The sequence below is a fragment of the Eretmochelys imbricata genome, chromosome 9, assembly GCF_965152235.1.
Source record: "Eretmochelys imbricata isolate rEreImb1 chromosome 9, rEreImb1.hap1, whole genome shotgun sequence".
Lineage (NCBI taxonomy): Eukaryota > Metazoa > Chordata > Testudines > Cheloniidae > Eretmochelys > Eretmochelys imbricata.
Genome location: NC_135580.1, coordinates 79,136,466 through 79,160,819, shown reverse-complemented (window position 1 = coordinate 79,160,819; position 24,354 = coordinate 79,136,466). Strand labels below are relative to the sequence as shown.

Here is a 24,354-nt window from a genome sequence, read left to right as displayed (position 1 = left end):
CCCAAAAATTAAATCTAAAACGTGAAAAGGCAGGCAGATTTTAAGGGCTAACTGCAGTGACAAAGCTTATAATATACACACAAGTTTTGCAGAGGTTTTTGCATCAGTTATTTTATGGGCGAGTGTAGCACTTTAATATGAAATAGACAGGCAAAATCTGTTGTCCAGAACAGTTGGATTTCAATGAGATGTTGGAATGACATTGCAATTGTATGCAGTAATATTTATTGTCTGTGGTAAGACTGTCAAATGCAAGAAGTCTGATAATTTTCTATGGCATTTGCATTCAAGAGCCAATAACCAACCTGAATGTATTCTCTATCATCCTTTAGCCCAGACAAAATAGTTTTGGATTTTTTTATATCTATCTCCCTATGGTATTTACATAGCACACATCACTGAGAGACAGATTTTAATACCCCTGCTCTCACTGAGTAATACCTCAATCACAAGAGGTTCCCTTGGCAGAAATGGGATTGCTTGTGGAGTGAGGTACTACTCAGTGTGAGTAAGGGTATCAGACTCTGGCCCTGTAGTATTTAGGTGCTAAGATTCCTCTACTAAATCACAGTCTATCAGGGACAAATCATATTTAAAAAGTTAACCTGGGGTGTAATTAATTTTATTTCATAGGACAAGAAAGGGTGTCCCAAATAATTTTAGTGTATACAATAAAGCACTGTAATTTGGAATCAGTATAAATGAGGATGCAAACTGTTGCTAGGAGGCAACACCCAGACCTATTTAACCTGGTAAATTATTGTGTAAAATCTAAATGCTGTGGGCCAGACCAGGCTCTGTAATCCACTAAGTTTCTTTAGAAGTGGATGCTGTTGTGGTTTCCCTGATCACTGGTTTAAACTATGTTTAATCTTAAAGTGAATCTCTCCAAGTTACATATGGCAGTACTCAGGGAACAAAGAAACCATCCTGAGCTTGTAAAACTGCATCTGCAAAAGCAAGCTGAGTTCTACTCATTTAGCGATGTACGTTTACTGCAACCATCACCACTGTATCTGTGCACCTAACAATTTTATTACAAGTGAACACAAGAAGATCTCTGTGCTTCTCTCTCTTTCCCGATCTGCAGGTTGTTATGAAAAGCCAGTGCATCTTTGATCTTGTTGTAAATGAGCAATTTTTACATTCTTCTCACTATCACTCAAAATAATAAATAGCCATTAGAAATGATTGGGTCTATTACCCAAGGTTTTTAGAATCCACAGCAGGGGTAACTTAATTGTTTCTCCTTAGGCACTGTCGGGAATAAATCAATGGGAACACAGCAATTCCATCTGATGAAAGATTAATGCAAGCAAGCATGCTTTGTATAAAACTGAAGTTGATTAGATTTAAGCACACAGAGACATAAGAAATAGGTTTAGAACATTCCAAATGTTTACCTAGAATTTGGAACGATATTGAGTAATTAACAGCAGGTACGCAGTGGCCAGTAGCTTACCCCCACAGGGAGAAAAGGGATCAGGAAAAATGTCTCACAAGATGGCTTCAGAGGACTGCTTTAAAGTACACTATTTTAGCTAGTTTTTTATAACTAACTTTTACAAAACACATAGGTTCGTTAGAGAGACTCCTATTAAATTATTACTTTTTAAATTTTTAATAAACTATTAACAAACATTTTAAACCATTTTAATAATAAAAATACTTGTATATTAAAGGCTCTTAAATTTAAGGTTTTTGGTTTCTTAACTTTTTTAGTTTTAGTTGTTGATTTTTTTATTTTAATTAGCAGAAACTGCCAGCTAGTTTTGACCTTGCCTCTAAAAGCTGGCTTTCAAATTAATCCTATACTATGTGGTGTTCTATTTTATTAATTCATGGTGGCTGAATGCACATAATATGGTTGTAATTAGTTTGATCACATTCTGGGGTACATATACTCCTGAAATCCAGGGCAACAATTCATACTGGCTGATACATAGGGACAGGTATCTCTCTCTTTCCCTTGCTATTGGCAGTTCCTCCTAGCTGTTGAACACACTTGCTCTCTAGAGCTCCCTCTAGAGGTTGGAAGGAACCACCACTAGTTACAAACCAATTAAAAGTAGCCAGTTATAGCAAGGGTAACAAATACCAAAATACTGTATTACTTACTTTACAAGGGTTCAAAGTCGTGGAAGAAGGGGATAAGAGCTATAAAGCTTTCAACCGAAAGGGTCTGTTCTTGTCCCTATTGAAGACAATGGCAAATGCCCCTATTGACATTATTGATTCAGGATCCAGCCATAGGAGAATAGGAAGGATGGGTTTATTTGATAGCTAGAGTGGAATAAAATAGAAGAGATTTCCCTGACAAAATAATTAACAAGAAACAAAGGTTCCGTTCTTAGATATCCCAGCATCAATAATACATCTGTCTCAAAGGCAGCCTCATCTCCAGACCCTGCAGCAATTTTAGTTAAATATTTCATTTCTATTCTAGTATTGACTTTTGTTAAATTGCAAGAATTTAAAGAGTTGGCTGTTAATCTGAAACTTGATAATTGATAGAGAGAAGTAATCTTGCATGGCTCTGCCCAATTAAAATTCCATTAAAAACAAAACACAACAAAAGCAATACCCTTCGGAAGTAGAGGGCAACGAATTAGATTTGTATATAATAGGTGTTAAGAGTTAAAAATATTGTTACTATGAATACTGTCATGTTTTGTTTGCTCTAAAATAGTTAAAACTTCTCATTTTGTTGTAAACACATTACTGCCCGCCACAAATGTAAAAAAATCAAGAGTCAAGCCCCCGAAACTCAAGAGGATGGTTTTAAAATTGTTAATAATAATTTGGGATTCTTGCAATTTGCCTTCTGCTTTTCAGTATTTAGGATTCATTGGGGACACATTTTTCAAGCTTTTCTTTGCAACTATGAAGGCTAGAAACGTGTTTTGTAATAAAAGCTGAGCTTCTCATATATTCAAGTGATTCTAGCAACTGTAGCTTCAAAAATACCATTTATCATGAGACTTCATCATAAACGACATTGTTGTTGATTATCTAGTATATTAATGGGAAAGGGAATTACATTTATTTTTCTTTTTTAACCTAACAGTGCTTTTTAACTTTTTACAAACTTTTCCCTTTTTTCCCCTTCACTATTCCTGCCTTCCTCGCCAGTCTCCCCCCTGCTCAGTTAGTGGCTGCTCTTTGGAGCTAGTGAAGTTTTCAAGCTGCATATCCCTCAGCACTTTGGGCATAGACGAACAGGAGGAGTTGGAGGGCAGAATGGTCGAGTTTCAAAATCCACCGGAGAAATGGCGAGATAGATGAGAAGACATTTATATTTAAAGGACAGCAGCAGCCCACGCTAGAGAGAGTGCGGATCCAAAATGGGAGTTGTCCAGATGTGATCAGTGTAGAAAAGACTGGAGGTCCGGGGGTGGGGGGGAAGAGAGAGGGGAGCGCAATGATATAATGAAAAGAAAATCAATAAAAACAAGGAGCAATCACACGTCCGAGCCCTATTGCATCACCCGATGAAAGTAACAGAAGGCACAACATTATTTCCCTCCTCACCCTTCCCCAAGTATTTATGTTTGATGCGTCCCTTAAACCAATGTGTTCTCTCATCCCTGGTGTCTGAACAGAATGCAGACCAGGGAAACACTGGGGGAAAGATTCTAATTCCCTTCCGCACGCTACACAACGCCTTCCTCCCCAGGTAACCCCAGGGACTTCACTGCAACCCGGGGAGTAAGGAGCTACTCCGTACATGGATACCAGAACCTGGCCTTTGAGTGGGAAATCTGACACGTGGACAACTGCCGACTTTCTGATCCAAGTGTACAAAAGCAGGGCAGCAAAAGCATGCATTTAAGCCAGTGGTGGGCAGCCTGCGGCCCGCATGTGGCCTGTCAGAGTAATCCGCTGGCCGGGGTCGTGTAGTAAACTGCTCCGTGTAGGAATGTGCTACTGGTAGCAGTTACTGATACGTTAGATTGTAAGAAACTGCTATTGTAGTACACAGCTACCTGAGGACACTACACCGGCCGCTGGACAGTTTATTGACATTGACCGGCCGCAGGCACGGCCGCCCGCAGCTCCCAGTGGCCGCAGTGCCGCGTTCCGGCCACGGGAAGCGGCTGCCAGCATGTCCCCTGCACGTATGTTATAGAGACACTGAGGGCGCATAAAGGACATCGCCAACTTTTATGTGGATCTATTTTATGGTTATCCTCTCTTGCTTGTAAATATGCTTTTAAAAGTCTGAACGTGATTCTTTCCTGACTGATTCTCTCTCTCTCTCTCTCCCCCCCCCCCTCCATTTGGCATGTATTGTTATTTGTTACTCCGCTCCCTTTGTCTCTGAAGGAGTTGAAATTAACACGACCCTTTTTGCGTAGCTTCACTGAACACCTTTCAATTACCGTTTCATCAGGGATAGGCACGACGTTGGGCATGGTGCTTACAAGGAAACGAGCTACTCGTGACCTGAAACCAGAGGCTCAAACATTCGTTTTTCGTGCGCCCCACACAAATGGTGGTTATTGTGTTGTGTGTGGGGTGGGGTGGGGGGTAGGGGGGGTCATGTACAGACTAGTGGATTATAAAAGACATGCTTATTGTCTGGACCGAAGTGTCTCTTCAATTTTTCAGAGGATGCCACGACTGTGAAGAAGGGACAGAAGCAAACTCCTTTGCTACACGAAATCTGTATGATACTCAATTTTCTTAGCTGTAAATCGAAACGTGTGTAGATTCACTGGGTAGAAGGGCAACTTAATTATTACGGCTGGTGGGAAAATTTCAATGAAAACAAATCTTCAGTGAAAAACGAAAATGAGGATTTTCAAGAGCATGCCCTCCCCTCGCCCCCCCCCCCCCACGCCGCTTTCCATCTAGCTCAGCTAATTATTACCTTAAGGGGTGGGTCACGCAGATGACAGAAAAGGAGCTAATCCACTGTGGGTACGCGAAATGTATCACGATGAGGCTTTGCTGCAGACTTGCACCCCATTTACATGCTTGTTGCTCTTCCCCATGCCCTGGAAATAAGGCCTCTTCTCCTTCTTAAACATTTCCTGATACACCGCTGACAGGAGAATGCATTGGTCTACACGCCAGGAAGCTGCATTTATGTTTTACATGTAATTGTGCATGATTACAGGACGAACCAATATAATGTAGACGCAAATCTCTGAGGCGATGTAAACGTAGGGCCATCTGTGTAGGTATCTATATACGTGTGCACACGCACCAATGTACTGTAATTGTATGCACCCTTCTACCCAGCATACGCGCTCCATTTGTTCTAAATCGCACAACCCTATTATATACATATATGTATACATAGATGCTTGTTCATAGGTATTGCGCATGTGGTTTAGCATGTGCCATGCATTTATGCTGTGTGAGTGCATGACTGTATTTGCACAAGACATGTGTGTGCTTTGGTGTATGCGTATGCAATGAGCGCGCCCTGTGTATGAATGGTTGTGTATGACTGAACAATTTATGCAGGCACGTGTACTTTTGTGTGTGTGTGTGCGCGCACAATGCAAGCGTCCTCCTGGTAAAAGCGAGCCTCAGTACTTATATGTACGTGGCGTACTTAGGCACCAGCATGGTAAAGTACCGCTGAGTGATCAATGTGAAATACCTTGGTGGATTTTATTACGAGCCTCTTCTGATTGACGCCCCTCCTGCTTCTCTTCAGCCCGGAGCTCTCTGCCAATTCCGCTCCCCGCCCGCCGGCTCTGCTGGCCGAGGAGCCAGACAGAGAGCAACAGGACGGATTCGAGTGAGCGAAAGTCCCAGCTCCAGTCCGGCGCGCAGCACTCGCCGCTGATCGCTCGGGCTCCGCGGGGCACACACCGCTCCCCCCACAGCCCCGGGAAAAGGCTCGGTTGGGGGCCGCGCGCGCCGGCGGGGCGGAGCAGCAGCTCAGCTACTGGGCGAAGAGAAACCAGCCCGAGTTGCAGCAAAGAGCCCCGGGAGCCATCTGCTGCGCGCAGAGTCTGCTGCGAGGGATTGCTCGGGGGACGCGCTTTCCCTTTCCCCCAGCACTTGTTGCTGTTTCACCCGAGACCTAGCTCTGCGGCAGCCGTTTGAAGCCCGGACGATTTGGGCTCTGGGGTGGTAACAACCTCTCCGAATTTGCTGTCGTCCCCCACCGCCCCCGCCCCCAGCTGCATCCCTCCCCGCCGCCGATCCTGGTGCAGCGTCGCTGGGACGCCGTGTAAATATTTTTGCAGCCGTGAAACGGTTTGTAGGCTGTGATCCCGCTGAGCGCTAAGCGGCGCCCGCAGACTTTGGTGGAAGGGGGTCAAGGGCCGTTCGGGAGTGGAGCTGCGGCTGTGGCCTGTGTGTGTGTGTGTGTGTGTGTGTGTTTGGTCGCTATTGTCTTTAGCGTCGGGTCACCCGGCTGCTCGGTCGCTTCCCTCCCCTTGGCTGCGAGGAGAGACGTCGACTGCGGCCGCAGCAGCGTTTTGTAAAAAGGCGCCGCGCTCCTCCCTCCTAAAAGTTACCGGACTAATTATTGCAAAGCCCCCGGACCTGCTTTGCGACGTGGGCCGGTCTCCCCCTCCCCCCACTCTCCTGCCTCTCTCCAGGTCACAGATCAAAAGAGTAAAGAACAGCCACCAGCTCCAGCAGTCGGGAGGGTCCTATCCCGGCGGCACCTGCTAGTGCCAGGGTTTCCCTCCCCACCCCCAACTCGCGTGTGGTGCCTGCAGTGAGCAGGAGAGGATGAGATTCGCTGGCCAAAGCCGGTGCTAGACCCGAGCCAGGGAGCGGCTCGAGAGGGGACAGGACCGCAAAAGGCTCGTTCTCCGCCCGCCGCTTGCGCTCGACCCCAGCCCTCCCGGCCGACTGCCCCGCGGGCTCCCTCCAGGGATGGAGGTGCAAATCGGGCTCGGCAGCGTGTATGCGCGGCCGGCGGGCAAGACGTTCCGCGGAGCGTTCCAGAGCCTGTTCCAGAGCGTCCGTGAGGTGTTCCAGAGCCCGGGCGCCGGCCCGCCCGGAGAGGAGCCGGGCACCAGCCCCCAGCCTTCCTCCTCCGCCCAGTGCCAACCCGGTGCCCGCCTGCAGCAACAGAGCCCTCGGCAGCAGCAACCGGACTCCCCCGCGTACCTGGCTCTGGAGGAGCATCCCCAGGGCCAGTGCGCCCCGGCGGTCAAGAGGCTGCAGCCTGAGGACGGGGGCCCCGCTGTCACCCCCTCCGCGGCTCTGTCCCTGGTGGGCTCCGCTTTCCAGGGCTGTTCCGGGGACCTCAAGGACATCCTGGGCGAAGCGGGCGCCCTGCAGCTCCTGCAGCCGGAGGCCCAGGCCAGGGGCAGCCGCGGCGAGGTGGCTGCGGCCAAGGAGGACTTTCTGGGGGACAGCGCCAAGGAGCTGTGCAAAGCCGTGTCCGCCTCCATGGGTCTGGGGGTAGAGGCGCTGGAGACGCCCGGCGAGCTCCTGCCCCGGGAGGATTGCATGTTCGCCCTGCCCGGCGGGCACTCCCGGGTCGCAGCGGGCACCCAGCTCGGGGACTGCAAGAACCCAGTGGGGGCTGCGCTCCTGGAAGAGCCGGGCACCAGCCCGGCCTCCTTCAAAGGGCACTCGGCCGCGGGCAGCGGCCCCGGGCCAGGCGAGAACGTGCTGGCCATAGACGTGCCCCACAGCCTGTCCCTGTACAAGGGCTCCCCTGGCCTGGAGGAGCCCGCTGCTTTCCAGGGTCGCGATTACTACAACTTCCAGCTGGCGCTCGCCCCCCATGCCCGCATCAAGCTGGAGAAGCCCCTGGACTACGGGCCCGGCAACGCCTGGGCTGCCCAGTGCAGGTACGGGGGGGACATGGCCAGCCTGCCGCCCCATTGCCCTGCCTCGGCCCCAGCCTGGCACTCGTTTTTCGCAGAGGAGGGGCAGCTCTACGGCCCATGTGCAGAGGCGGCTGCTGGCCCTTTCGGCTGCGGGCGAAGCCAGGGGCCACCTGGGCAAGAAGTAAGCGACTTCCCATCCGACGTGTGGTACCCAGGAGGGATGGTGGGCAGGATGTCCTACTCTGCTGCCTCCGGTTGCATCAAGAGCGAACTCACCCCTTGGATGGAGGGCTATGCCGGGACCTTTGGGGAAATGCGGTAAGTACCCACTGGCACGTGCAGACGAAGACCCCCTGCCCTGTCAGTATCTTCCCGGAAAAGTCAATCCAGCAAAACCACTTTGTGCGTCGGAAACCAGTACTAGACACCCGTGAATACAGGTTATCGTGACAGCTGCGAGCAGACTGTCCCAAAAGGCACTGCTAGGGGAATGGACAGCATGCAGGTGCATATAATATACTAGCTGCCCTGGCTATTTAAGCAAAAAATTACTTATAAAAGTTAGTAGACATTTTTCTCCCTGCATTTGTGAAGTGCTGATTCCCTCTAAAAAGCCCAGACCAAGTTCTTAGGAGAGAGGGCTACCGCTGTTCAGTCTGAGTTATGAAGTGGATTCAGATAATCGAGCATAAAGTACATGGAAGGGGTTTGCTCATTAAAAGGTGATGGTTTGCATTGAGCGCTTACTCTAGATCATAACTCATAATCTCAGTACATAATTTGATTTGGCTGCCTACATGGAGTAATAGTTTTGTGGGTTTCTTTTTGTTTTACCCTGATTAATATTATAGCAGTACTCCTTGTGACTCAGAGATTATGCCTGCATTGCTGTTCTAAAAATCAGGACACGGTAAGATGATATAACCATCCACACTTCTTTTATTACTTACCTTTAAATTAGTTATGTATCTGCACTAACAGGCTGGTACTCAGGTCAGTACATTTTTAGTGTAGACCCCATTGAATGTCAGATTTTAAAAAAATCTCTGAGCACTAGTCTTCTTTGTGAGTAGAACCCTAGACTGATCACAGCACTGGAAGAAATTAAACTAAGTGAATTTGCTCTTATAATAATACCTCCTTCAGATTTAAAGTCTGTGTCTTTAATGTAGTTACAGGAGCAATTACTAAGATTGCATGCGAGAGTACTCTGTATCCTCTTCAAACAAACAAAAGAAATCTGAAGGCAGTTTTAATATATTTTACAAGAAGGAATTCACTGAGAGTAGTTCCCCATGGTCCTGTCACTAGATCCCTTAAATCTAGCCCAAAGTAGGAAGTAAACCACTCTGCCTGAAGTAGGTAAAAATAACATTGAAGCCATGGGCACCTCAATGCATTGTTAGTCATGGCAAAAAATGTCCATACCTGATGCTATCAGTACAATTAGGGATATAAATCTATGGTGCCTGGAAGGCTGAGGGACTAATAATAGGCTATGCTGCATTTTTACGTCTCAGTGGCCAGTTCAAATCTAACTCTGGTCACACGCTTAGTGTTTGATACAACGTGTAAAAGGACAGGTTTCAGAGTAGCAGCCGTGTTAGTCTGTATCCGCAAAAAGAAAAGGAGTACTTGTGGCACCTGAGAGACTAACACAGCAGCTATCGTGAGCACTACATATATTGAAATGTTTTAAATGAAAAATAAGGATGTGACAAAAATGGGGAAAAGCGAGGGAATGTTAAAGTGAGTCTGACTTGCACAGATAGTGCCAATGGGGTGAGAGTTAAGTGCAGAGTATTCTTTGGGACTGTGGTGCAGACCCCACCAAAGTCAGTGGAAAGTAATTGGAGCTGAATGAGGGCATTAAATTATTACTTGTCATAACTTTTGTCAGTTGATGGCATGACTTTGAAGTCATGGGGCCCAGTCCTGCTGACTTCTTACTCAACGTGTGTTGTCCTTGCTCACAATATAACCACACCTGGCACGTGAATAAAGAATAGTCGCATGAAGGTATACAGCATTGGGCCAGGGTTTTTTTAAATGTAATTACTTCAGATAATATTTCTCAGAACCATATAGTACGTGTAATTATTTAAATTGCATCTGACCGTGAATGATACTGACGGGACTTATATGCCACTTTGCGTTCGGTTTTAATTTAACTGTGTTTAAGTGAAGAGGAATGAGGCTTCTGTGTGGCGCGGCTAATATTGTACAGTTCAATCCTGCCAAAGTTATTTGTCATCTAGATGAGATTCTCTATTACCGTTAACAACTTACTGCCTATTGATTGTAGTGTGCAGTTGCCTTTAATTTACTTCTAGATAGGAACGGATAACAGATGAATGGACAATCATTGTTGTGACAGAGGCTGTGATTTATACATCAGTTTCTTAGACAATAGCCCGAGTGATGGCAGAGAGTCACAGGAGCTACAGCGGTTTTGTATCAAAGTTCTTTCCCTCAGTTCCCTCCAGTGAGCAAGTCCCTCTGTAACGATCACACTTGGCACTTTTACAGCACTTTACATTTCCAAAGCAAGGTTCGATCATTAGCTAACGAGGCTCACAACTTGCCTGGTATTGCACAGAGTGTATAGGATGGATTGCACAGGGAGCCTCTTCCCTCACCCTGAGGTCAAGGCAAGATATTCTCTCGGCACTCTCTTTGATGCTAGGTGAGGGAGTCAGCTAATGTGCCCACTTGTGTTCTGCAGCCCCAAGGAGAATTAGTCATCCATTCTGAGGACATGGGTAGAGCCCCAGATCCTCCTACATTCACACTGTGGTCAACAGCAGATGCTGAGGGGGGCTGAGTCTTCCTAAAGGAGTAGTAATAGGTGTTTTGGAATGCTTTGCTATCAGCCCTCTTCCCCTGAGCTATCCTACCTTGTGCCATCAAGCTGGACCTTCATCCATTCACTTCACTGTTACTGGTCTCCTTCTCTCTTCTTGTCCCCAGTTCTCTTTCGAATTTGTGTCTTCATTTTTACATTTTGAATCTTTTTTTATTCTGCTCCTTTTTTGCATACATGACGTTAAAACATCAGCACATTTCCCCCTTTGCTTCTTAGCAGGTTATAGTTTTATTTTTGTTATGTCTGTGTCATGCTTTTCAATTTATTTTATTTTTGATACCAAAATAGATTATTTCAGCTCTAAACCATCTGGGAGGGCTCGGATGGCTTAAGAGATGGCTGATGGGACGCAGGGTCTTTCTCCTGTGTATCACTGTGTCATTGTTTTGAATCTAGCACACTGAATGGCACCTTCTGATGGCTGCTCAGTCACTTCTGTGAAGTGTGTTGGTTCCTGTGATGCTGGGATGCCCACCTATAAAAACCACCATCACCATTTGCCCCCCTTGTTAGCTATCTCTGGGGTCAGGGCAAGGGGTGGGTGGTTAATAGAGGTGAACTATTGTGCTTATTCTGAAGGGTTGGTCCCTCTAGCTTGAGAGTAATGCTGCCTGTGCTGTATCACTTACCATAAACAAGAGTATTTCAGTTTGCTGGACTCACAGTAGTACATTAAATTCACTGAAACATTAAAAAGGCAAAACAAAAAGTATTAATCCATTTGGATTGGTCTTGAGGCTTTTCACATGCCGCATGTCATTGCTCCAGCATTATTTACTTATAAACGGTAAATTCATCTAAGCCTTTGTTATTCTGTGGATTAATAGCTTTTTCTCATAGTGATGTTTCATTTACTGAGGAATTGTTTACAGTATTTGAGGTGACAATGGAGGTTTTCTAAATTAAGAAAGGGATCGCTAGAAAAAATATTAATAGGACAGAAAGTTCACAAACCAAAAGACATGACTTGAAAATTAGAAACTAAGAATAAGTAAGGGATTTGAGCAGATTTATTTCACACAAAAATAATAAATTCCTGGAATTAGTCACTATTCAGGTGACGGAAGCAAAGACTATAAGTAAATTGAAGGGATAATTGACTCAGAAACATCTACTTGTGCATATAGCTAGTCTTTGTAACCACATTTCCTATCAGTATCACTCCGTTCCTTTTTCTCATCCTGTCCATTTGTTTGTGAGGTACACCCACTTGTCAAATCCTCTTTTAAATTAAATTGCAATCTGTTCTGGGCAGAGACTCTTTTACTAATATAGCATCTAGCATAATGGCACCGTAATCTTACGTGGAGCCCGTGGGTGCTGTTGTAATACAAATGGTAAATAATTATTATAATAATAATTGTTATGGATGGAGGAGATTTAGGTAGTTGGTAATAAAATCAGAAAGGTGTTAGTAAGATCAACCAAAAAAGAGGCAAGCATATTGAGCCAGATGGTTTTTCCGTGTTCCTAAACTCTTTTACGTTAACAGTAATCAGTATTCCACTCTGTGTGCGTATGAGACTGTGAAGGAAGGTTATTTTAGAATTCAAGGAGCCCAATCCTGCACCTGCTCAGTAGCAACATTCTTATCAACTTTCATGGGAGCACGATTGACCCCCCTGTTTTTCTACTATGACCTTTCTGCTCAAGCAAATGGTAATATTATGTAAATATTTCTTTTGAAGAGAAGTGGCGCATGGAAGAATGCTGTTTCTGAAACCTGCCATTCTGGCCAGCTTTCTCATATGCTCTCAAAGTCCACAGTTATTAAAAGAGATTTAGTGTACAGTGGATTCCAGGTAAGTGTGGAAATCACTGATGTGCTAAACCCTGTCTCTTGTTACAGAAAAAAAAAATCCCTCCTCACCACCTTTTTTAACCTTTTTTGTTTTTTAAAAAAAACGTTGCGGCAGATTCTGCCCTCATCTACACCTGGACAACCGCAGCATATTTGTCCCTGTAAGAAAGCAGGCTGTCATTTTGCAGCACTGTCAAAGTATCTGGTTTATTTGATTACACCTCAGGGGACAGATCCAGAGGTCCTTGCATAGTGTTTTCTTAGGCAGGAGACCACTGACTTCAAAGACAGTTGTTGCTTGAGAAAAAAAATGCAGTTTTTAAGGTGCTCGGAATTCAGCCCTTAATTATCACTTTCCATCTCCTTTCAGAATACTGAAGTGGTTTCAGTGATGTCTGACTGATTATTTGGTAATAAATCTGAGCTCTTGGTCGCGTCTATAGTTTTAAAAATACAGTATTGCATGTTTGCAGAATTGTCCCTAACACTTCTGAAGGTTGAGCCTGGGGTTCTCTTTTCCCCAGGCCACTAGTGACCAATGAGCTTAATGGTCCCAGCCTAGTTCACAGGGGAGTGTATGCACTTTTTCATGTCACAGAACCAGTTTTGTGCCACTATCAGCTTCTGCTTAGGAAAGTCTAAGGTCTTAAATAACAGGGGATACTTATCAGGAATTAAAGCACTAGAATAGCTTTTGGATAGGACGAAGCTTGCCCGGGGCCTACCTGCATTATCCCTGGCTCTGGCAAGTGCTTGCAAACTATCGCTTCAGTGAGCACTAAATAGATTTTTGTTTGTTTGTTTGTTATTTAGCAGAGGAGATTGGGAGACCAGTGAAAAGTCATTATTGATAATGATGGTTCCTGGGATATGATTTGCTAATGATGGTAATTGAGTTCTGTAGGGTCTGTATTTTCTGCCAATAGTTTTCTTCTTTAAAAAATATAACAAAAGATAGCTGAACAAATCATTTTATGGCATAATAGGCCAGTGGGTACCAAAGAGCAACTTTTGGTAGTTTATATATTGATTAGATCAGATCAGAATAATCCCTGCTGTAATTCACGCATTATCCTCAGTAGAGTTATTCCATGGATGAATTTGGCCCATTTTCAAGCAGAATAATACTTGGACAGATTTTTGTTTTGTCTCTAGCACTTTGAGCCCAATCCAAAGCCCGCTTGAGTTACTGGAAGAACTCACATTGACTTCAGTGGGCATTGGATCAGGCCCTTAGTTCAGAGCTTGTAGCGCTTCAGTGTTCACAACACTATGCTCAAGTCTTCTGCAGTCAACCCTTATGTCCTGAGCTGCCTGACTAATATTTTCTTTGCCCCTGCAAAAGTACAGCAGTCCTAAACCTGGCTAAGACACTGATACCTTCTGGAGCCCTGGGCAAGACCCTTCCCTGCCTACTGCCTGGGGCACTGTGTTTGCAAACCAATGAAATGCAAAAAAGGAAAAATCACCAGCCTTGCTATGGGGTTGATGCTGGCCCTGAACTGAGTTTTCCTTACCACGTAGTAATAATTAGAAAGGGGCTTTCATGTGTTCTCCACTAATAGCCAGGAAAATATTTTTTTAAGCACAGGGTGGATGGAGTAGATCACAGTCCTGTTGTATATTTAAAGAACTGTTCAGTCGTTTTACGTGTGAACTGGTATGTCGCTGGCCAGATACTCATCTATCAGGGATGAGTTAATGAATTATGAAATCAATCTGGTCACCATGTAAGGTAGGAAACTAAACCAGGTGACACTTTAAAGGTCTCATTTAAACTTGCTCTTAGGATAAATTTTAGCCATAGCTCATCATGATCTGGAGCCTGCCTGGTGGGTTCTTGCTGTTGTACTCAGGGCTGGTAGTGAGACTGCCTATTCCCATGTCTGGTCTCTCAGAGTTGGTGTTTGGTGGGTTAGAGTGGATGATGCAGAGATGGTTGTTTACTTAGTTCCCTGCTGGGTTGGTTGATTTGGGTTATTTGTGTTTTGTGTGTTTCTTTTATTCTGTGTTTTGGATGTGTTGATTTTGTTTTGTTCTCACTGTTAATTTAGATTGGTGTGTGCTTTTTAACATTTGGTCTCCTAAATTCAGCTGACAGCAGTTATAAAGCAGCAGCAGGTTTCCCGCTGCCACTATTTAAGGATGGCTCATGTGATTTATAGCAGGCATACAGATAAAATTTCAATTCAGGCATCTCCAGATTGCACAAGCGCTCTGGTGCTCAGTACCTTGCAGGAGACACTCAGAAATTGCATGTTGGTGTTGCTATGTTGCAGCAGCAGCAGGGCCCATAAAATTAATAACGTAAATCATTCGATTCCTCTTCTATTTATGAACTGGTTGATGATTTTCAGAGAAGGCTGGTGTTGGAATTAAGTAGACTGTCATTTTGCTGGGAGTATTCACATTTGTAGGTTTTTTCCTCTGCTATTAAAAAGGCTCTCATGTCTGTAGTGATGAGTGAAGGAAAAGTATTTGCTTCCAGTGTTTATTATTGTCCACCTCCCCCCACCATATGATTTTTTTGCTTGTGTGATTTCAGTTGTTACTATGGTAAATATCATTTACCATGAAATGATAAATATTTCTTTCTGTCTTTGTTTCCATGTAGTACTTCTGAATTTGCTAGTATGGAAATCTACAGTTACGGAGGATAGATGCATCAGGGTATAAACCAGTGTGATGTAGAGCTTTGTTCATTCAAAGATTTAGAACCTCCTTGCCTGCTGTGCTTAGAATCCCGTGGTGTAATTAAAAACAAAACATCTCTTTGCTCTCAGTCACCCTTTGAATTTCTGAGATCTGACACCTGTAAGAAATTTATTCTAAACACTCATACCTGACATGTAAAATGGACAAGTTGTTTTGAGTTTCCTCTCAAACCCAGGATGTAACAAAAGGGTAATCTGTACACAACACATTTAGTATAGAAGACAGTGGCTGGGAATTCACAAAGACATCAGAGAAATAATGTATAATAGCACTTAAGAACTCTGATCCATTTTAGCTACAGTAGCACTGAGTATGAGAATTCTGTCTTGTATTAGCTGTTATCTTTATATAGATAATAGTAAACAAATAGTTTGTGACAGCTATTCCCAACCTGTACAGTTTTACTTCTTTTCATGTTCTGTGCTTATGGTATTCATAAGGTGTTCCTCTACTACAAAACTAAGGATTGCACTTCATGTTGCACAGCTCAGCTAGTCTTTGCCTTGTCATAAACCTTCCATTTGCATATTATTGGAACCTCCAACAAGGGTGGGAGGTATTAAGCATAGACAGTTAGAAAATATGCAAAGGATTTGTTGCTTTTGTTTGAAGGTTAGAGAGTCCCTAATGTTCTCTCTTAAAATGGTTGGGGGGAGGGAGGCGGGAACAATAAAAGAGTGGGAGATATATCACGAAAGATACATTTTAAATAAAGTCAAATTATGTTTTGTAACAGAGAAGAAGGAAATTGTAACTTTGTATATTGGTAGACTTCAAATGAAAAGATATTTTAATGACAGGTATGTGTTTTCATACAACGCCAGTGAGCTAACACCTTCGTGGGATTGTGACACCAACTCAGCAAAGGCAAAGTGAACAATAATCAGCTCCACTTAAACTGGCCTTTTGGGCTCACTTTACAATCACACAGGAGGCATGTTGTCCATGAAAGTAACTCTGACACCACTGAAGAAGGGAGGATCTAAGAGGACTGTCATATTACCTGATAAAGAGAATAGGGGTCAGTTCAAGATGTTTATGTCTCCATGTAACCAGTTGTTACAGATGTTGATGCTGATGTCTCCAGTTTTATAGGATAATAGATAATAGCAAGGGGAGCGAGAGCAACTCATAGCGGCAGAGAGAAATGCTGAGATGTTTATGGATTCTTTTACACACACAGGGAGAAGAGAACATACCCACAATATCTGAAGTTTTTATTTCAAGATTTATATTTGGCAGTGGTTATTGTGATAATGGCAGAAAGAATGGGAAGTCTTTGCTTCCGCCTTACTTCTTAATTGCTTTGTGGTAAATCTAGGAGAATGATAACGATTTACAACCAGTGCTTCACTGTGAGTTGAACCAGAAATTGAAACTGGTTAGTTCAGGTGAATGCAGTAGTAAAAACTAGAGCTGGTTGGAACTGAATTCCTGTTCTGCAGAAAATTCTGAAATTTTGAAAAAAATATTGTTCCAAATCACAATGAAAAACTTTTGAAATTTTGAAACTTCCTGCAGAACATGATTCCAAATTTCGTTTAAAAAATTAAACACATTTTTGTCAACCTAACTGAAATCTTTTGTTTTGATGAGGTCAAAATAATTTCATTTTGATAAATTTTAAATGAAGCATTTCAACCTTATCAACTCAAGTTTTATGTTATGTTATATAATAAATTTATAATATAATATAAAAGTCAACATGACATAATATAGTCAAAGCATTTTGACTTTTATAGTATAAATGACATTATATAATAAAATGTATATCAATTTTTTATTTCTAGTTTCTTTTTTCTTGTCTTTTATAAATTGGTACAGTACTTGGTTTTGAAATTGGCATTCTAATTGGTAAGTGTTATTCTAGTTGGTAATTGCTATTTTCATTGGTTTGGTAATTGGTACTTGGTGTGCTCATTGGTAATTGCTACTCTGGTCATGTGTAAATTATTTTATAATTGGTAAATGGTCTGGTAATTAATAGTTTCCTATTGTAATTTATATAATAAAAGTATAAAATAAAATAAAAAGTTTTTTGGATGCTGTTGAATCGGTATTTTCTGATGGCAAACTGTTCCATTGTAAAATGATCATTCCACTTCAGTGAAAACTATTTGTTCCTTAGAGCCATTCTGATAGCTCCCAAGGAACTGTACAGTAGATGCATGACTCTGACCAATCAAACATAGTTAAATTCACCTCTGTGCTGACATTCCACACAAGAACTATGGGCTTAAGTGGCACTTAAGTGATGTATACTCCCCCAAAACATCCACAAAGCCACCTCATTATCCTTCATATCCCTCCTTAAACTTCTCCCTTGCCATGATGACTACAAATTTGACAATGCTTAGGCTGCTGGTCTGCTGAGATTGCTGCTTATCATACTTACTAATATTGTTTCATTGTTTCATTTTGTCCCCCTCTCCCTCCTGCATCTTTCCATATGCACCTTTTGTCTCTGTCTCTAGTCTTATACTTGGCTGGTAAGCTTTTGTCTTTTTCTTCTGTATTTGTACAGCACCGAGCACAATGAGTCCTAGTCCATGATTGAGGCTCCTAGGTGTCATGCCAGTACAAATAATAAATAGGAATTAATAGGGCTTTCAATTAATTGCAGTTAACTCACAAAATTAACTCAAAAAATTAATCGTGATTTAAAAAATTAATCACAATCACAGTTTTAATCACACTGCTAAACAATAGAATACCAATTGAAATGGATTAAATATTTTTGGACATTTTTCTACATTTTCAAATACGTTGATTTCAGTTGCAACACAGAATACAAAGTGTACAGTGCTCACTTTATATTATTATTTTGATTACAAATACTTGCACAGTAAAAATGGCAAACAAAAGAAATAGTATTTTTCAATTCACCTCATATCAGTACTGTACTGTAGTGCAATCTCTTTATGCTGAAAGTGCAACTTACAAATGTAGATTTTTTAACATAACTGCACTCAAAAACAAAACAATATAAAACTTTAGCGCCTACAAGTCCACACAGTCCTACTTCTTGTTCAGCCAATCGCTAAGACAAACCAGTTTGTTTACATTTATGGGAGATAATGCTGCCCGCATCTTATTTACAATGTCACCTGAAAATGAGAACAGGCATTCGCATGGCACTTTTGTAGCCAGCATTGCAAGGTATTTACATGCCAGATATGCTAAGCGTTTGTATGCCCCTTCATACTTTGGCCACCAGTCCAGAGGACATGCTTCCATGCTGATGACGCTCATTAAAAAATCATTCGTTAATTAAATTTGTGAATGAACTCCTTGGGGGAGAATAGTATGTCTCCTGCTCTGTTTTACCCACAGTCTGCCATATATTTTAGGTTATAGCTGTCTCTGATGATGACCCCAGCACATGTTGTTTGTGTCAAGAACACTTTCACTGCAGATTTGACAAAACGCAAAGAAGGTACCAATGTGAGATTTCTAAAGATAGCTACAGTACTCAACTGAAGGTTTAAGAATCTGAAGTGCCTTCTAAAATCTGAGAGGGATGAGGTGTAGAGCATGGTTTCAGAAGTCTTAAAAGAGCAACACTCTGATGCAGAAACTTCAGAACCTGAACCACCACCAACAAAAAAAAAATCAACCTTTTTCTGGTGGCATCTGACTCAGATAATGAAAATGAATATGTGTTGGTCCGCTCTGCTTTGGATCATTGTTGAGCAGAACCCGTCATCAGCATGGACGCATGTCCTCTGGAATGGCGGTTGAAGCATGAAGAAACATGAATCTTTAGCGCATCTGGCATGTAAATAACTTGTGACACCAGCAACAACAGTGCCATGTGAACACCTGTTCTCACTTACAGGTGACATTGTAAACAAGAAGCTGGCAGCATTAGCTCCTGTAAATGTAAACAGACTTGTTTGTCTGAGCAATTGGCTGAACAAGAAGTAGTAGTGAGTGGACTTGTAAGCTCTAGTTTTACATTGTTTTATTTTTGAGTGCAGTTATTTTTTGTACATGATTCTACATTTGTAAGTTCAACTTTCATGACAAAGATTGCACTACAGTACTTTTGTTAGGTAAACTGAAAAATAAAATTTCTTTTGTTTTTTCTTTTTTTGCAATAAAAAATAAATATAAAGTGAACACTATACACTTTGTATTCTGTGTTGTAATTGATATCAATATATTTGAAAATGTAGAAAACATCCAAAAATATTGAAATAAATGGTATTCTATTATTGTTTAACAGTGCAATTAATCACAATTAATTTTTTTAATCGTGCTTAAATTTTTAATCGCGAAATTAATCGTGATTATTTTTTTAATCGCTTGACAGCCCTAGTAATTAATAGTCTGTAAGCCTTGTGCAGAACCTCTGCTAATGTGGTAAATTTCCCCATGGAGCATTTTAATGTTAGAACATTACAAGGCGGTGTGCAGTCCATAATAGAGTTATCACCTGTGCTGATTTTTCTGGATCTGTCCCACATTCTGCAGGTTAGCATCCTTAAAACTTAACCGTTCTGAATATATTTTGTAATCGATGCAGCATCACGACAGAAAGACTTTATCCCGCAAGGGCAACACTAAAGGCACGTCTACACTTAGAGCTGGGGGAGTGATTCCCAGCTCGAAGAGACATGCCTTCACTACCTGCGATCGAGCTAGCATGCTAAAAATAGACAGTAGCCACAGTGGCTGGAGAAACTAGCTGCCATGAGTATGTGCCTGCTGTCTTGCATGGGATTATACTCAAGGCAGCTAGCCCCTTCAGCCGCTCAAGCGAACACAGTTACATGCTAGTTTTAGGATGCTAGCTCGATGAGAGCTAGCGCAGGGATGTCTCCTTGAGCTGGAAATTACACCGCTTGCTGAAAATGTAGATGTACCCTAAGAAGGAGGCAGTCCTTAAGATGAACTCGGTTAGCTGAAAAGTTTGTGAAGCCCTATCTTTCCCTGCTTTGTTTAAACTATTTTTTTTTTACTGTAAAGTGTGTTTTATGCTGTTGAAAATACCACAGTGACAGCCCAAGAAACTGAAGTGCCCATCACAGCACAGGGAGCTGCAGTGCAGCCTTCCCCAGCACCCATTGCTCTGTGAATACACCTCAGCTTTGACTTGGAAAAAACCAACTCTAAGATGGAGAGGGGGAGTTGAGTCCCTTGTCCCATTCAGTCCTCAGCCTGAAGCTGCCAACAAAGTCACTGCCAGTTTCTTAGGCTAGTTTTTGCGATGTGGACATATACACTCTGAGAATTGAACTGAGGTTGTAAACTCATTCCTTGCTGCCCACCTAACAGCTGTCAGATGGTGACAGCTTTTGATCACTGCCCATCTGGCCCACCACTGAATTGGTGACCCAGAGGTGAAGGATTCCATAGCCTATTGTCATCAAATAAAATGTAATTTTCTGTTCCTAACAGTCTCCTTTTAAATTTGATGGTCCTGCAGCAACTCTAGGACACAGTCTGTGGCTGCTGCAAAGCAAAGGTTTGCTGCATGAATGGTGGCCTCTCTTCTTTTCCCAAATGGAGCTGAGGAGGCAGTGTGCAAGGTGAGAAGAAGGGCAGATACACTTCCTATTGAAGTGAAAGACAATGTATTTCCAGTAAACAATCATTAAACAGATGCAAACATATTGTCTCTATGCCCTCATCTGACTGGTGCAGGAGTGCCATCCTTGTGTGTGCCTCTTGTTTTGCAATAGTAACAATTGTTGGAATGCAAATCAAATTGCCGCATTTCACTCCATGTTACTGTGTGGGGTTGAAAGGGAACTCAGAGTGTGACTTACTGGAATATGATCGGACTAACAATGGATTGATGAATTTTCACAGTGGCAAGAGTCTCCCCCATGTCTGGTTCATTTCCCCCTCCTTTTCCACAGCCCTGCCATGGATTGGCAACTAAAATATCTTGGAAAGCATCTGAACCATATAAGACCTCCAATGCAGGAATGACTTACAAAAGTGGTGATGTTTGTAGGGTAATAACCTGGACAGAATCCTTTTTATGACAGGAGCATTTCACAATGCAGTAGCCAACAGATAGAGTGAAGTGGGCAGGGATCGCAGAGGTACTGGCTGACTTCTGTTAACATTGTCTTTTTGAGCAAATCTTGAGGAACTCCCTGTGGATATGTTACAGACTCCCTGTGGATATGTTGTGAGAGATGGGGGTTGGGGCGTGGAGAAGGAGAGATACATACCAACCTTCTCTCATGTGGTTAAAGTTACAGTAACCACCCTATGATAAAACAGTCACATTTCGGGTATATAGACCATGTCTGAGATTTCTCTCACCAATCCATTTAGCAGCTACACACTTCATACCTTTCAAAGCATGACCATTATCCTCATTCCACTGTAGCAAAGTGTATGGATGTAGGCAGTTAGGACTCAGATAGTAACTGTGTAGCCTAGTGGAGCGGACAGTTGATTAGGAATAATAAAACCTGAGCTCTGCTTCCAGCTCTGCTACTAGCCTGCTGGATTATCTAGGCCAACTCACTTCATCTGTCTGTGCCTCAGTTTCCCCATCTATTCAGTTGAGATGATGGTGCTTCCTTCCTTAGTAGAGTGCTTTTAAGATTTACCAATTAAAAGTGCTATGCAAAAGCTAAGTACTGTACGGAAGTGGAGGCTAGGCAGTTTGGCCTAGTGGTCACAGCTGGGCTGAGATCTGCACACTAGGGGGTAGTCTCCAAGCAGGCACTGGAGGAATCGCAAGAGTCAGAGTCACAGTGAGGCCAGAGGTGGTACAAGGCTAGAAGCAGGAATGAGGTTGGAGTCAGAGCACAGATATCACGCAAAGCCTGGCATTGCAGTAAGCCAAAGTCTGTATGGCTGCCCACACAACTTCCTAGGGCAACCCCGGAGTTAAATAGGGCATTTGGCCAATCAAAGGGCTGCAGAGTACCATCACCCTGGGTCTCTTGGGTGGTACTTTCTGTGACACCTACTCTCAACAGTGCTCCCTGGGTGTATTATTGCGTTGCCTCCTGGTGGCACTGTGAGACCAACAGCTGTTTTAGACTCTGCCGACCTGGGTTCTAGTTCCTGGATCCTTAAGAGTATTATTATCATTACCTAGCCATAGTAGCATCTCAGCTGCAAATCTACCTGATAACTACAACTACCTAAATGAGTACTAACTCCTACCAACATTTCTCTTTCTGTTTAAAAACATGGAAATTTGCTGACAAAAAGCTTGGTTACCACAGAGTTCAGATTGCCTGGTGGTGTCTTGTGCCCTTCCCTGGGAAGGAATTCAGCAACACTCAAACATCTGAGAAGCAGAAAGTACAGAATTAAGGTACGTGCCTGAAGAACCTTAACTCTGTCCTCTTTGAGCAATGCCCCAGTAAGCATTCAGACTCTGCCTTTGCACTTTTCTGAATGCCCTGCACTCAAACTCTCAGCTCTGGTCTACGCTACAGAGTTACGTCAACTCAAGGCAGTTTACATCGACCTAACTATGTAAGTGTGTACACAAAAATTTTGCTCCCACTGACATAACTCACCCTCTACACTGACTTAATAACTCCACCTCCATGGGAGGCGTAGAGTCAATGTCAGTGTAGTTTGGTCAACACAGTGCATTGCGTACATTGACTGTTGCTGGCTTTCAGAAGCCGTCCCCCACAATGCCCCACTCTGACAGTTCAGTCAGTGCAAGCGCTCCTGGTGAAAGTGTAGACACGCACAAGTGATGTAATTACTGTGGCAGCTGTATGCCAACGTAAATGAGGTTGACTTAAATTTGTGGTGCAGACATGTCTTTAGCCTACTCCACAGAAATAACACCACATCTGCTAAATTGTACAGTCCCTTCAATCCCTTCATTCATATGCACACAATGTTATCAAACACTATAATTTTACTTTACCCATCCTTAAACTCATGGGCCACACTCCTATTCCACCTAACTGCCCCAGTGACAATCCCAATGGCAAGAAGACCCCTCTGCCCTGCTATTGACACAGCTGACCCAACTCAGCTATGAAATGAGACATAGTGGATATCTCAAGGTACACAAGCATGTCATTCCTTTGATCACACATACAGGGATCAAGGAGAGAGACTCAGCTTTTCAGAGGCGTATAGCCCCTCTCCGCCGTTTACCTCATGTCACAGTCACAGCTCCGCTAAGCTGCTCTAACTAATCCCTCTATCATTCAGTGAAACTACACCTAACACAATGACCACAGCTGGAGTGCATGCAGATAACTCCCAGTAGCTGTTGCCAGCTCCAGAGGGGCAGAGTTCTGGTTGCATAGACATGTCACTTAAATCTTCATTTCCTGTTTTTCACAAGTCTGGGTTTTGCTAACTCAACATTCTGGAAGGACACAATATATACCTGTGGGCAATCTCAACTCTGCACTACCCAAGTTTTTTTGTCAGTGATAATATAGATTGATTGATCCCTCAATAGATAAGGGAATGGCTGCATTGCTAAAGATTTATTTTCAATTGACAGGTTTCAGAGTAACAGCCATGTTAGTCTTCGCAAAAAGAAAAGGAGTACTTGTGGCACCTTAGAGACTAACCAATTTATTTGAGCATACGCTGTAGCTCACGAAAGCTTATGCTCAGCTTATGCTCAAATAAATTGGTTAGGTCTCTAAGGTGCCACAAGTACTCCTTTTCTTTTCAATTGAGTACATGACGCCATATTTATTTTGTACCCTTTGGCAGCACAGTTTGTTATAATGATGCATTATGCATACCTTATGCTTGCTTTCCACTTCTCCTATTCAGCCCTGGAGAATCCTGATTGCTGCAGACAATTGTTGTGTAAAGGATAGGAGTAGCTGGATGCTGGGGTTTTGCTGGAGGTGGTGGGCAAAAGCAAATGTAATGAATGCCCCAATCATGTATTCAATGTGGAATGTGCCTGCTTATCCACAATCATCAAGGATGAGCCCTCAGCATGCAGATCCGGGTTCTTACAAGGAATAACAGTTGTTGTTTTGCTGTGGATCAGAGTTTTAAACTACAGTTAATACAAAGTGTAACTTAAGAGTAAACTTTGTATATGAGTAATAGGATACAAAGTCATTTAATCAAGTATACAAAAGTACATTTGTTTTCTTGTAGTTGTCTTGTGGTTCAATATCTTCTGCATAGACATTTATGGTAGGATATAATAAAATATGTTATGACTGAATAATTGACTGAAAAAGTTCATTTTGCTATTTTGTGTGAGAGGTAAATCCCACGTTTTGAGTTTA

At 42.9% G+C, this 24,354-nt stretch overlaps 1 protein-coding gene across 1 annotated transcript in view; it reads left to right on the top strand.

The window, feature by feature from the left end:
• Positions 1-6,849: 6,849 nt before the first annotated feature.
• Positions 6,850-24,354, top strand: part of AR (androgen receptor) — a 108,233-nt gene continuing 90,728 nt past the window's right edge. Inside the window, exon 1 of the mRNA XM_077826128.1 lies at positions 6,850-8,075. Within this exon, the coding sequence (XP_077682254.1) occupies positions 6,850-8,075 (1,226 nt within the window). The remainder of the gene's footprint in view (positions 8,076-24,354) is intronic.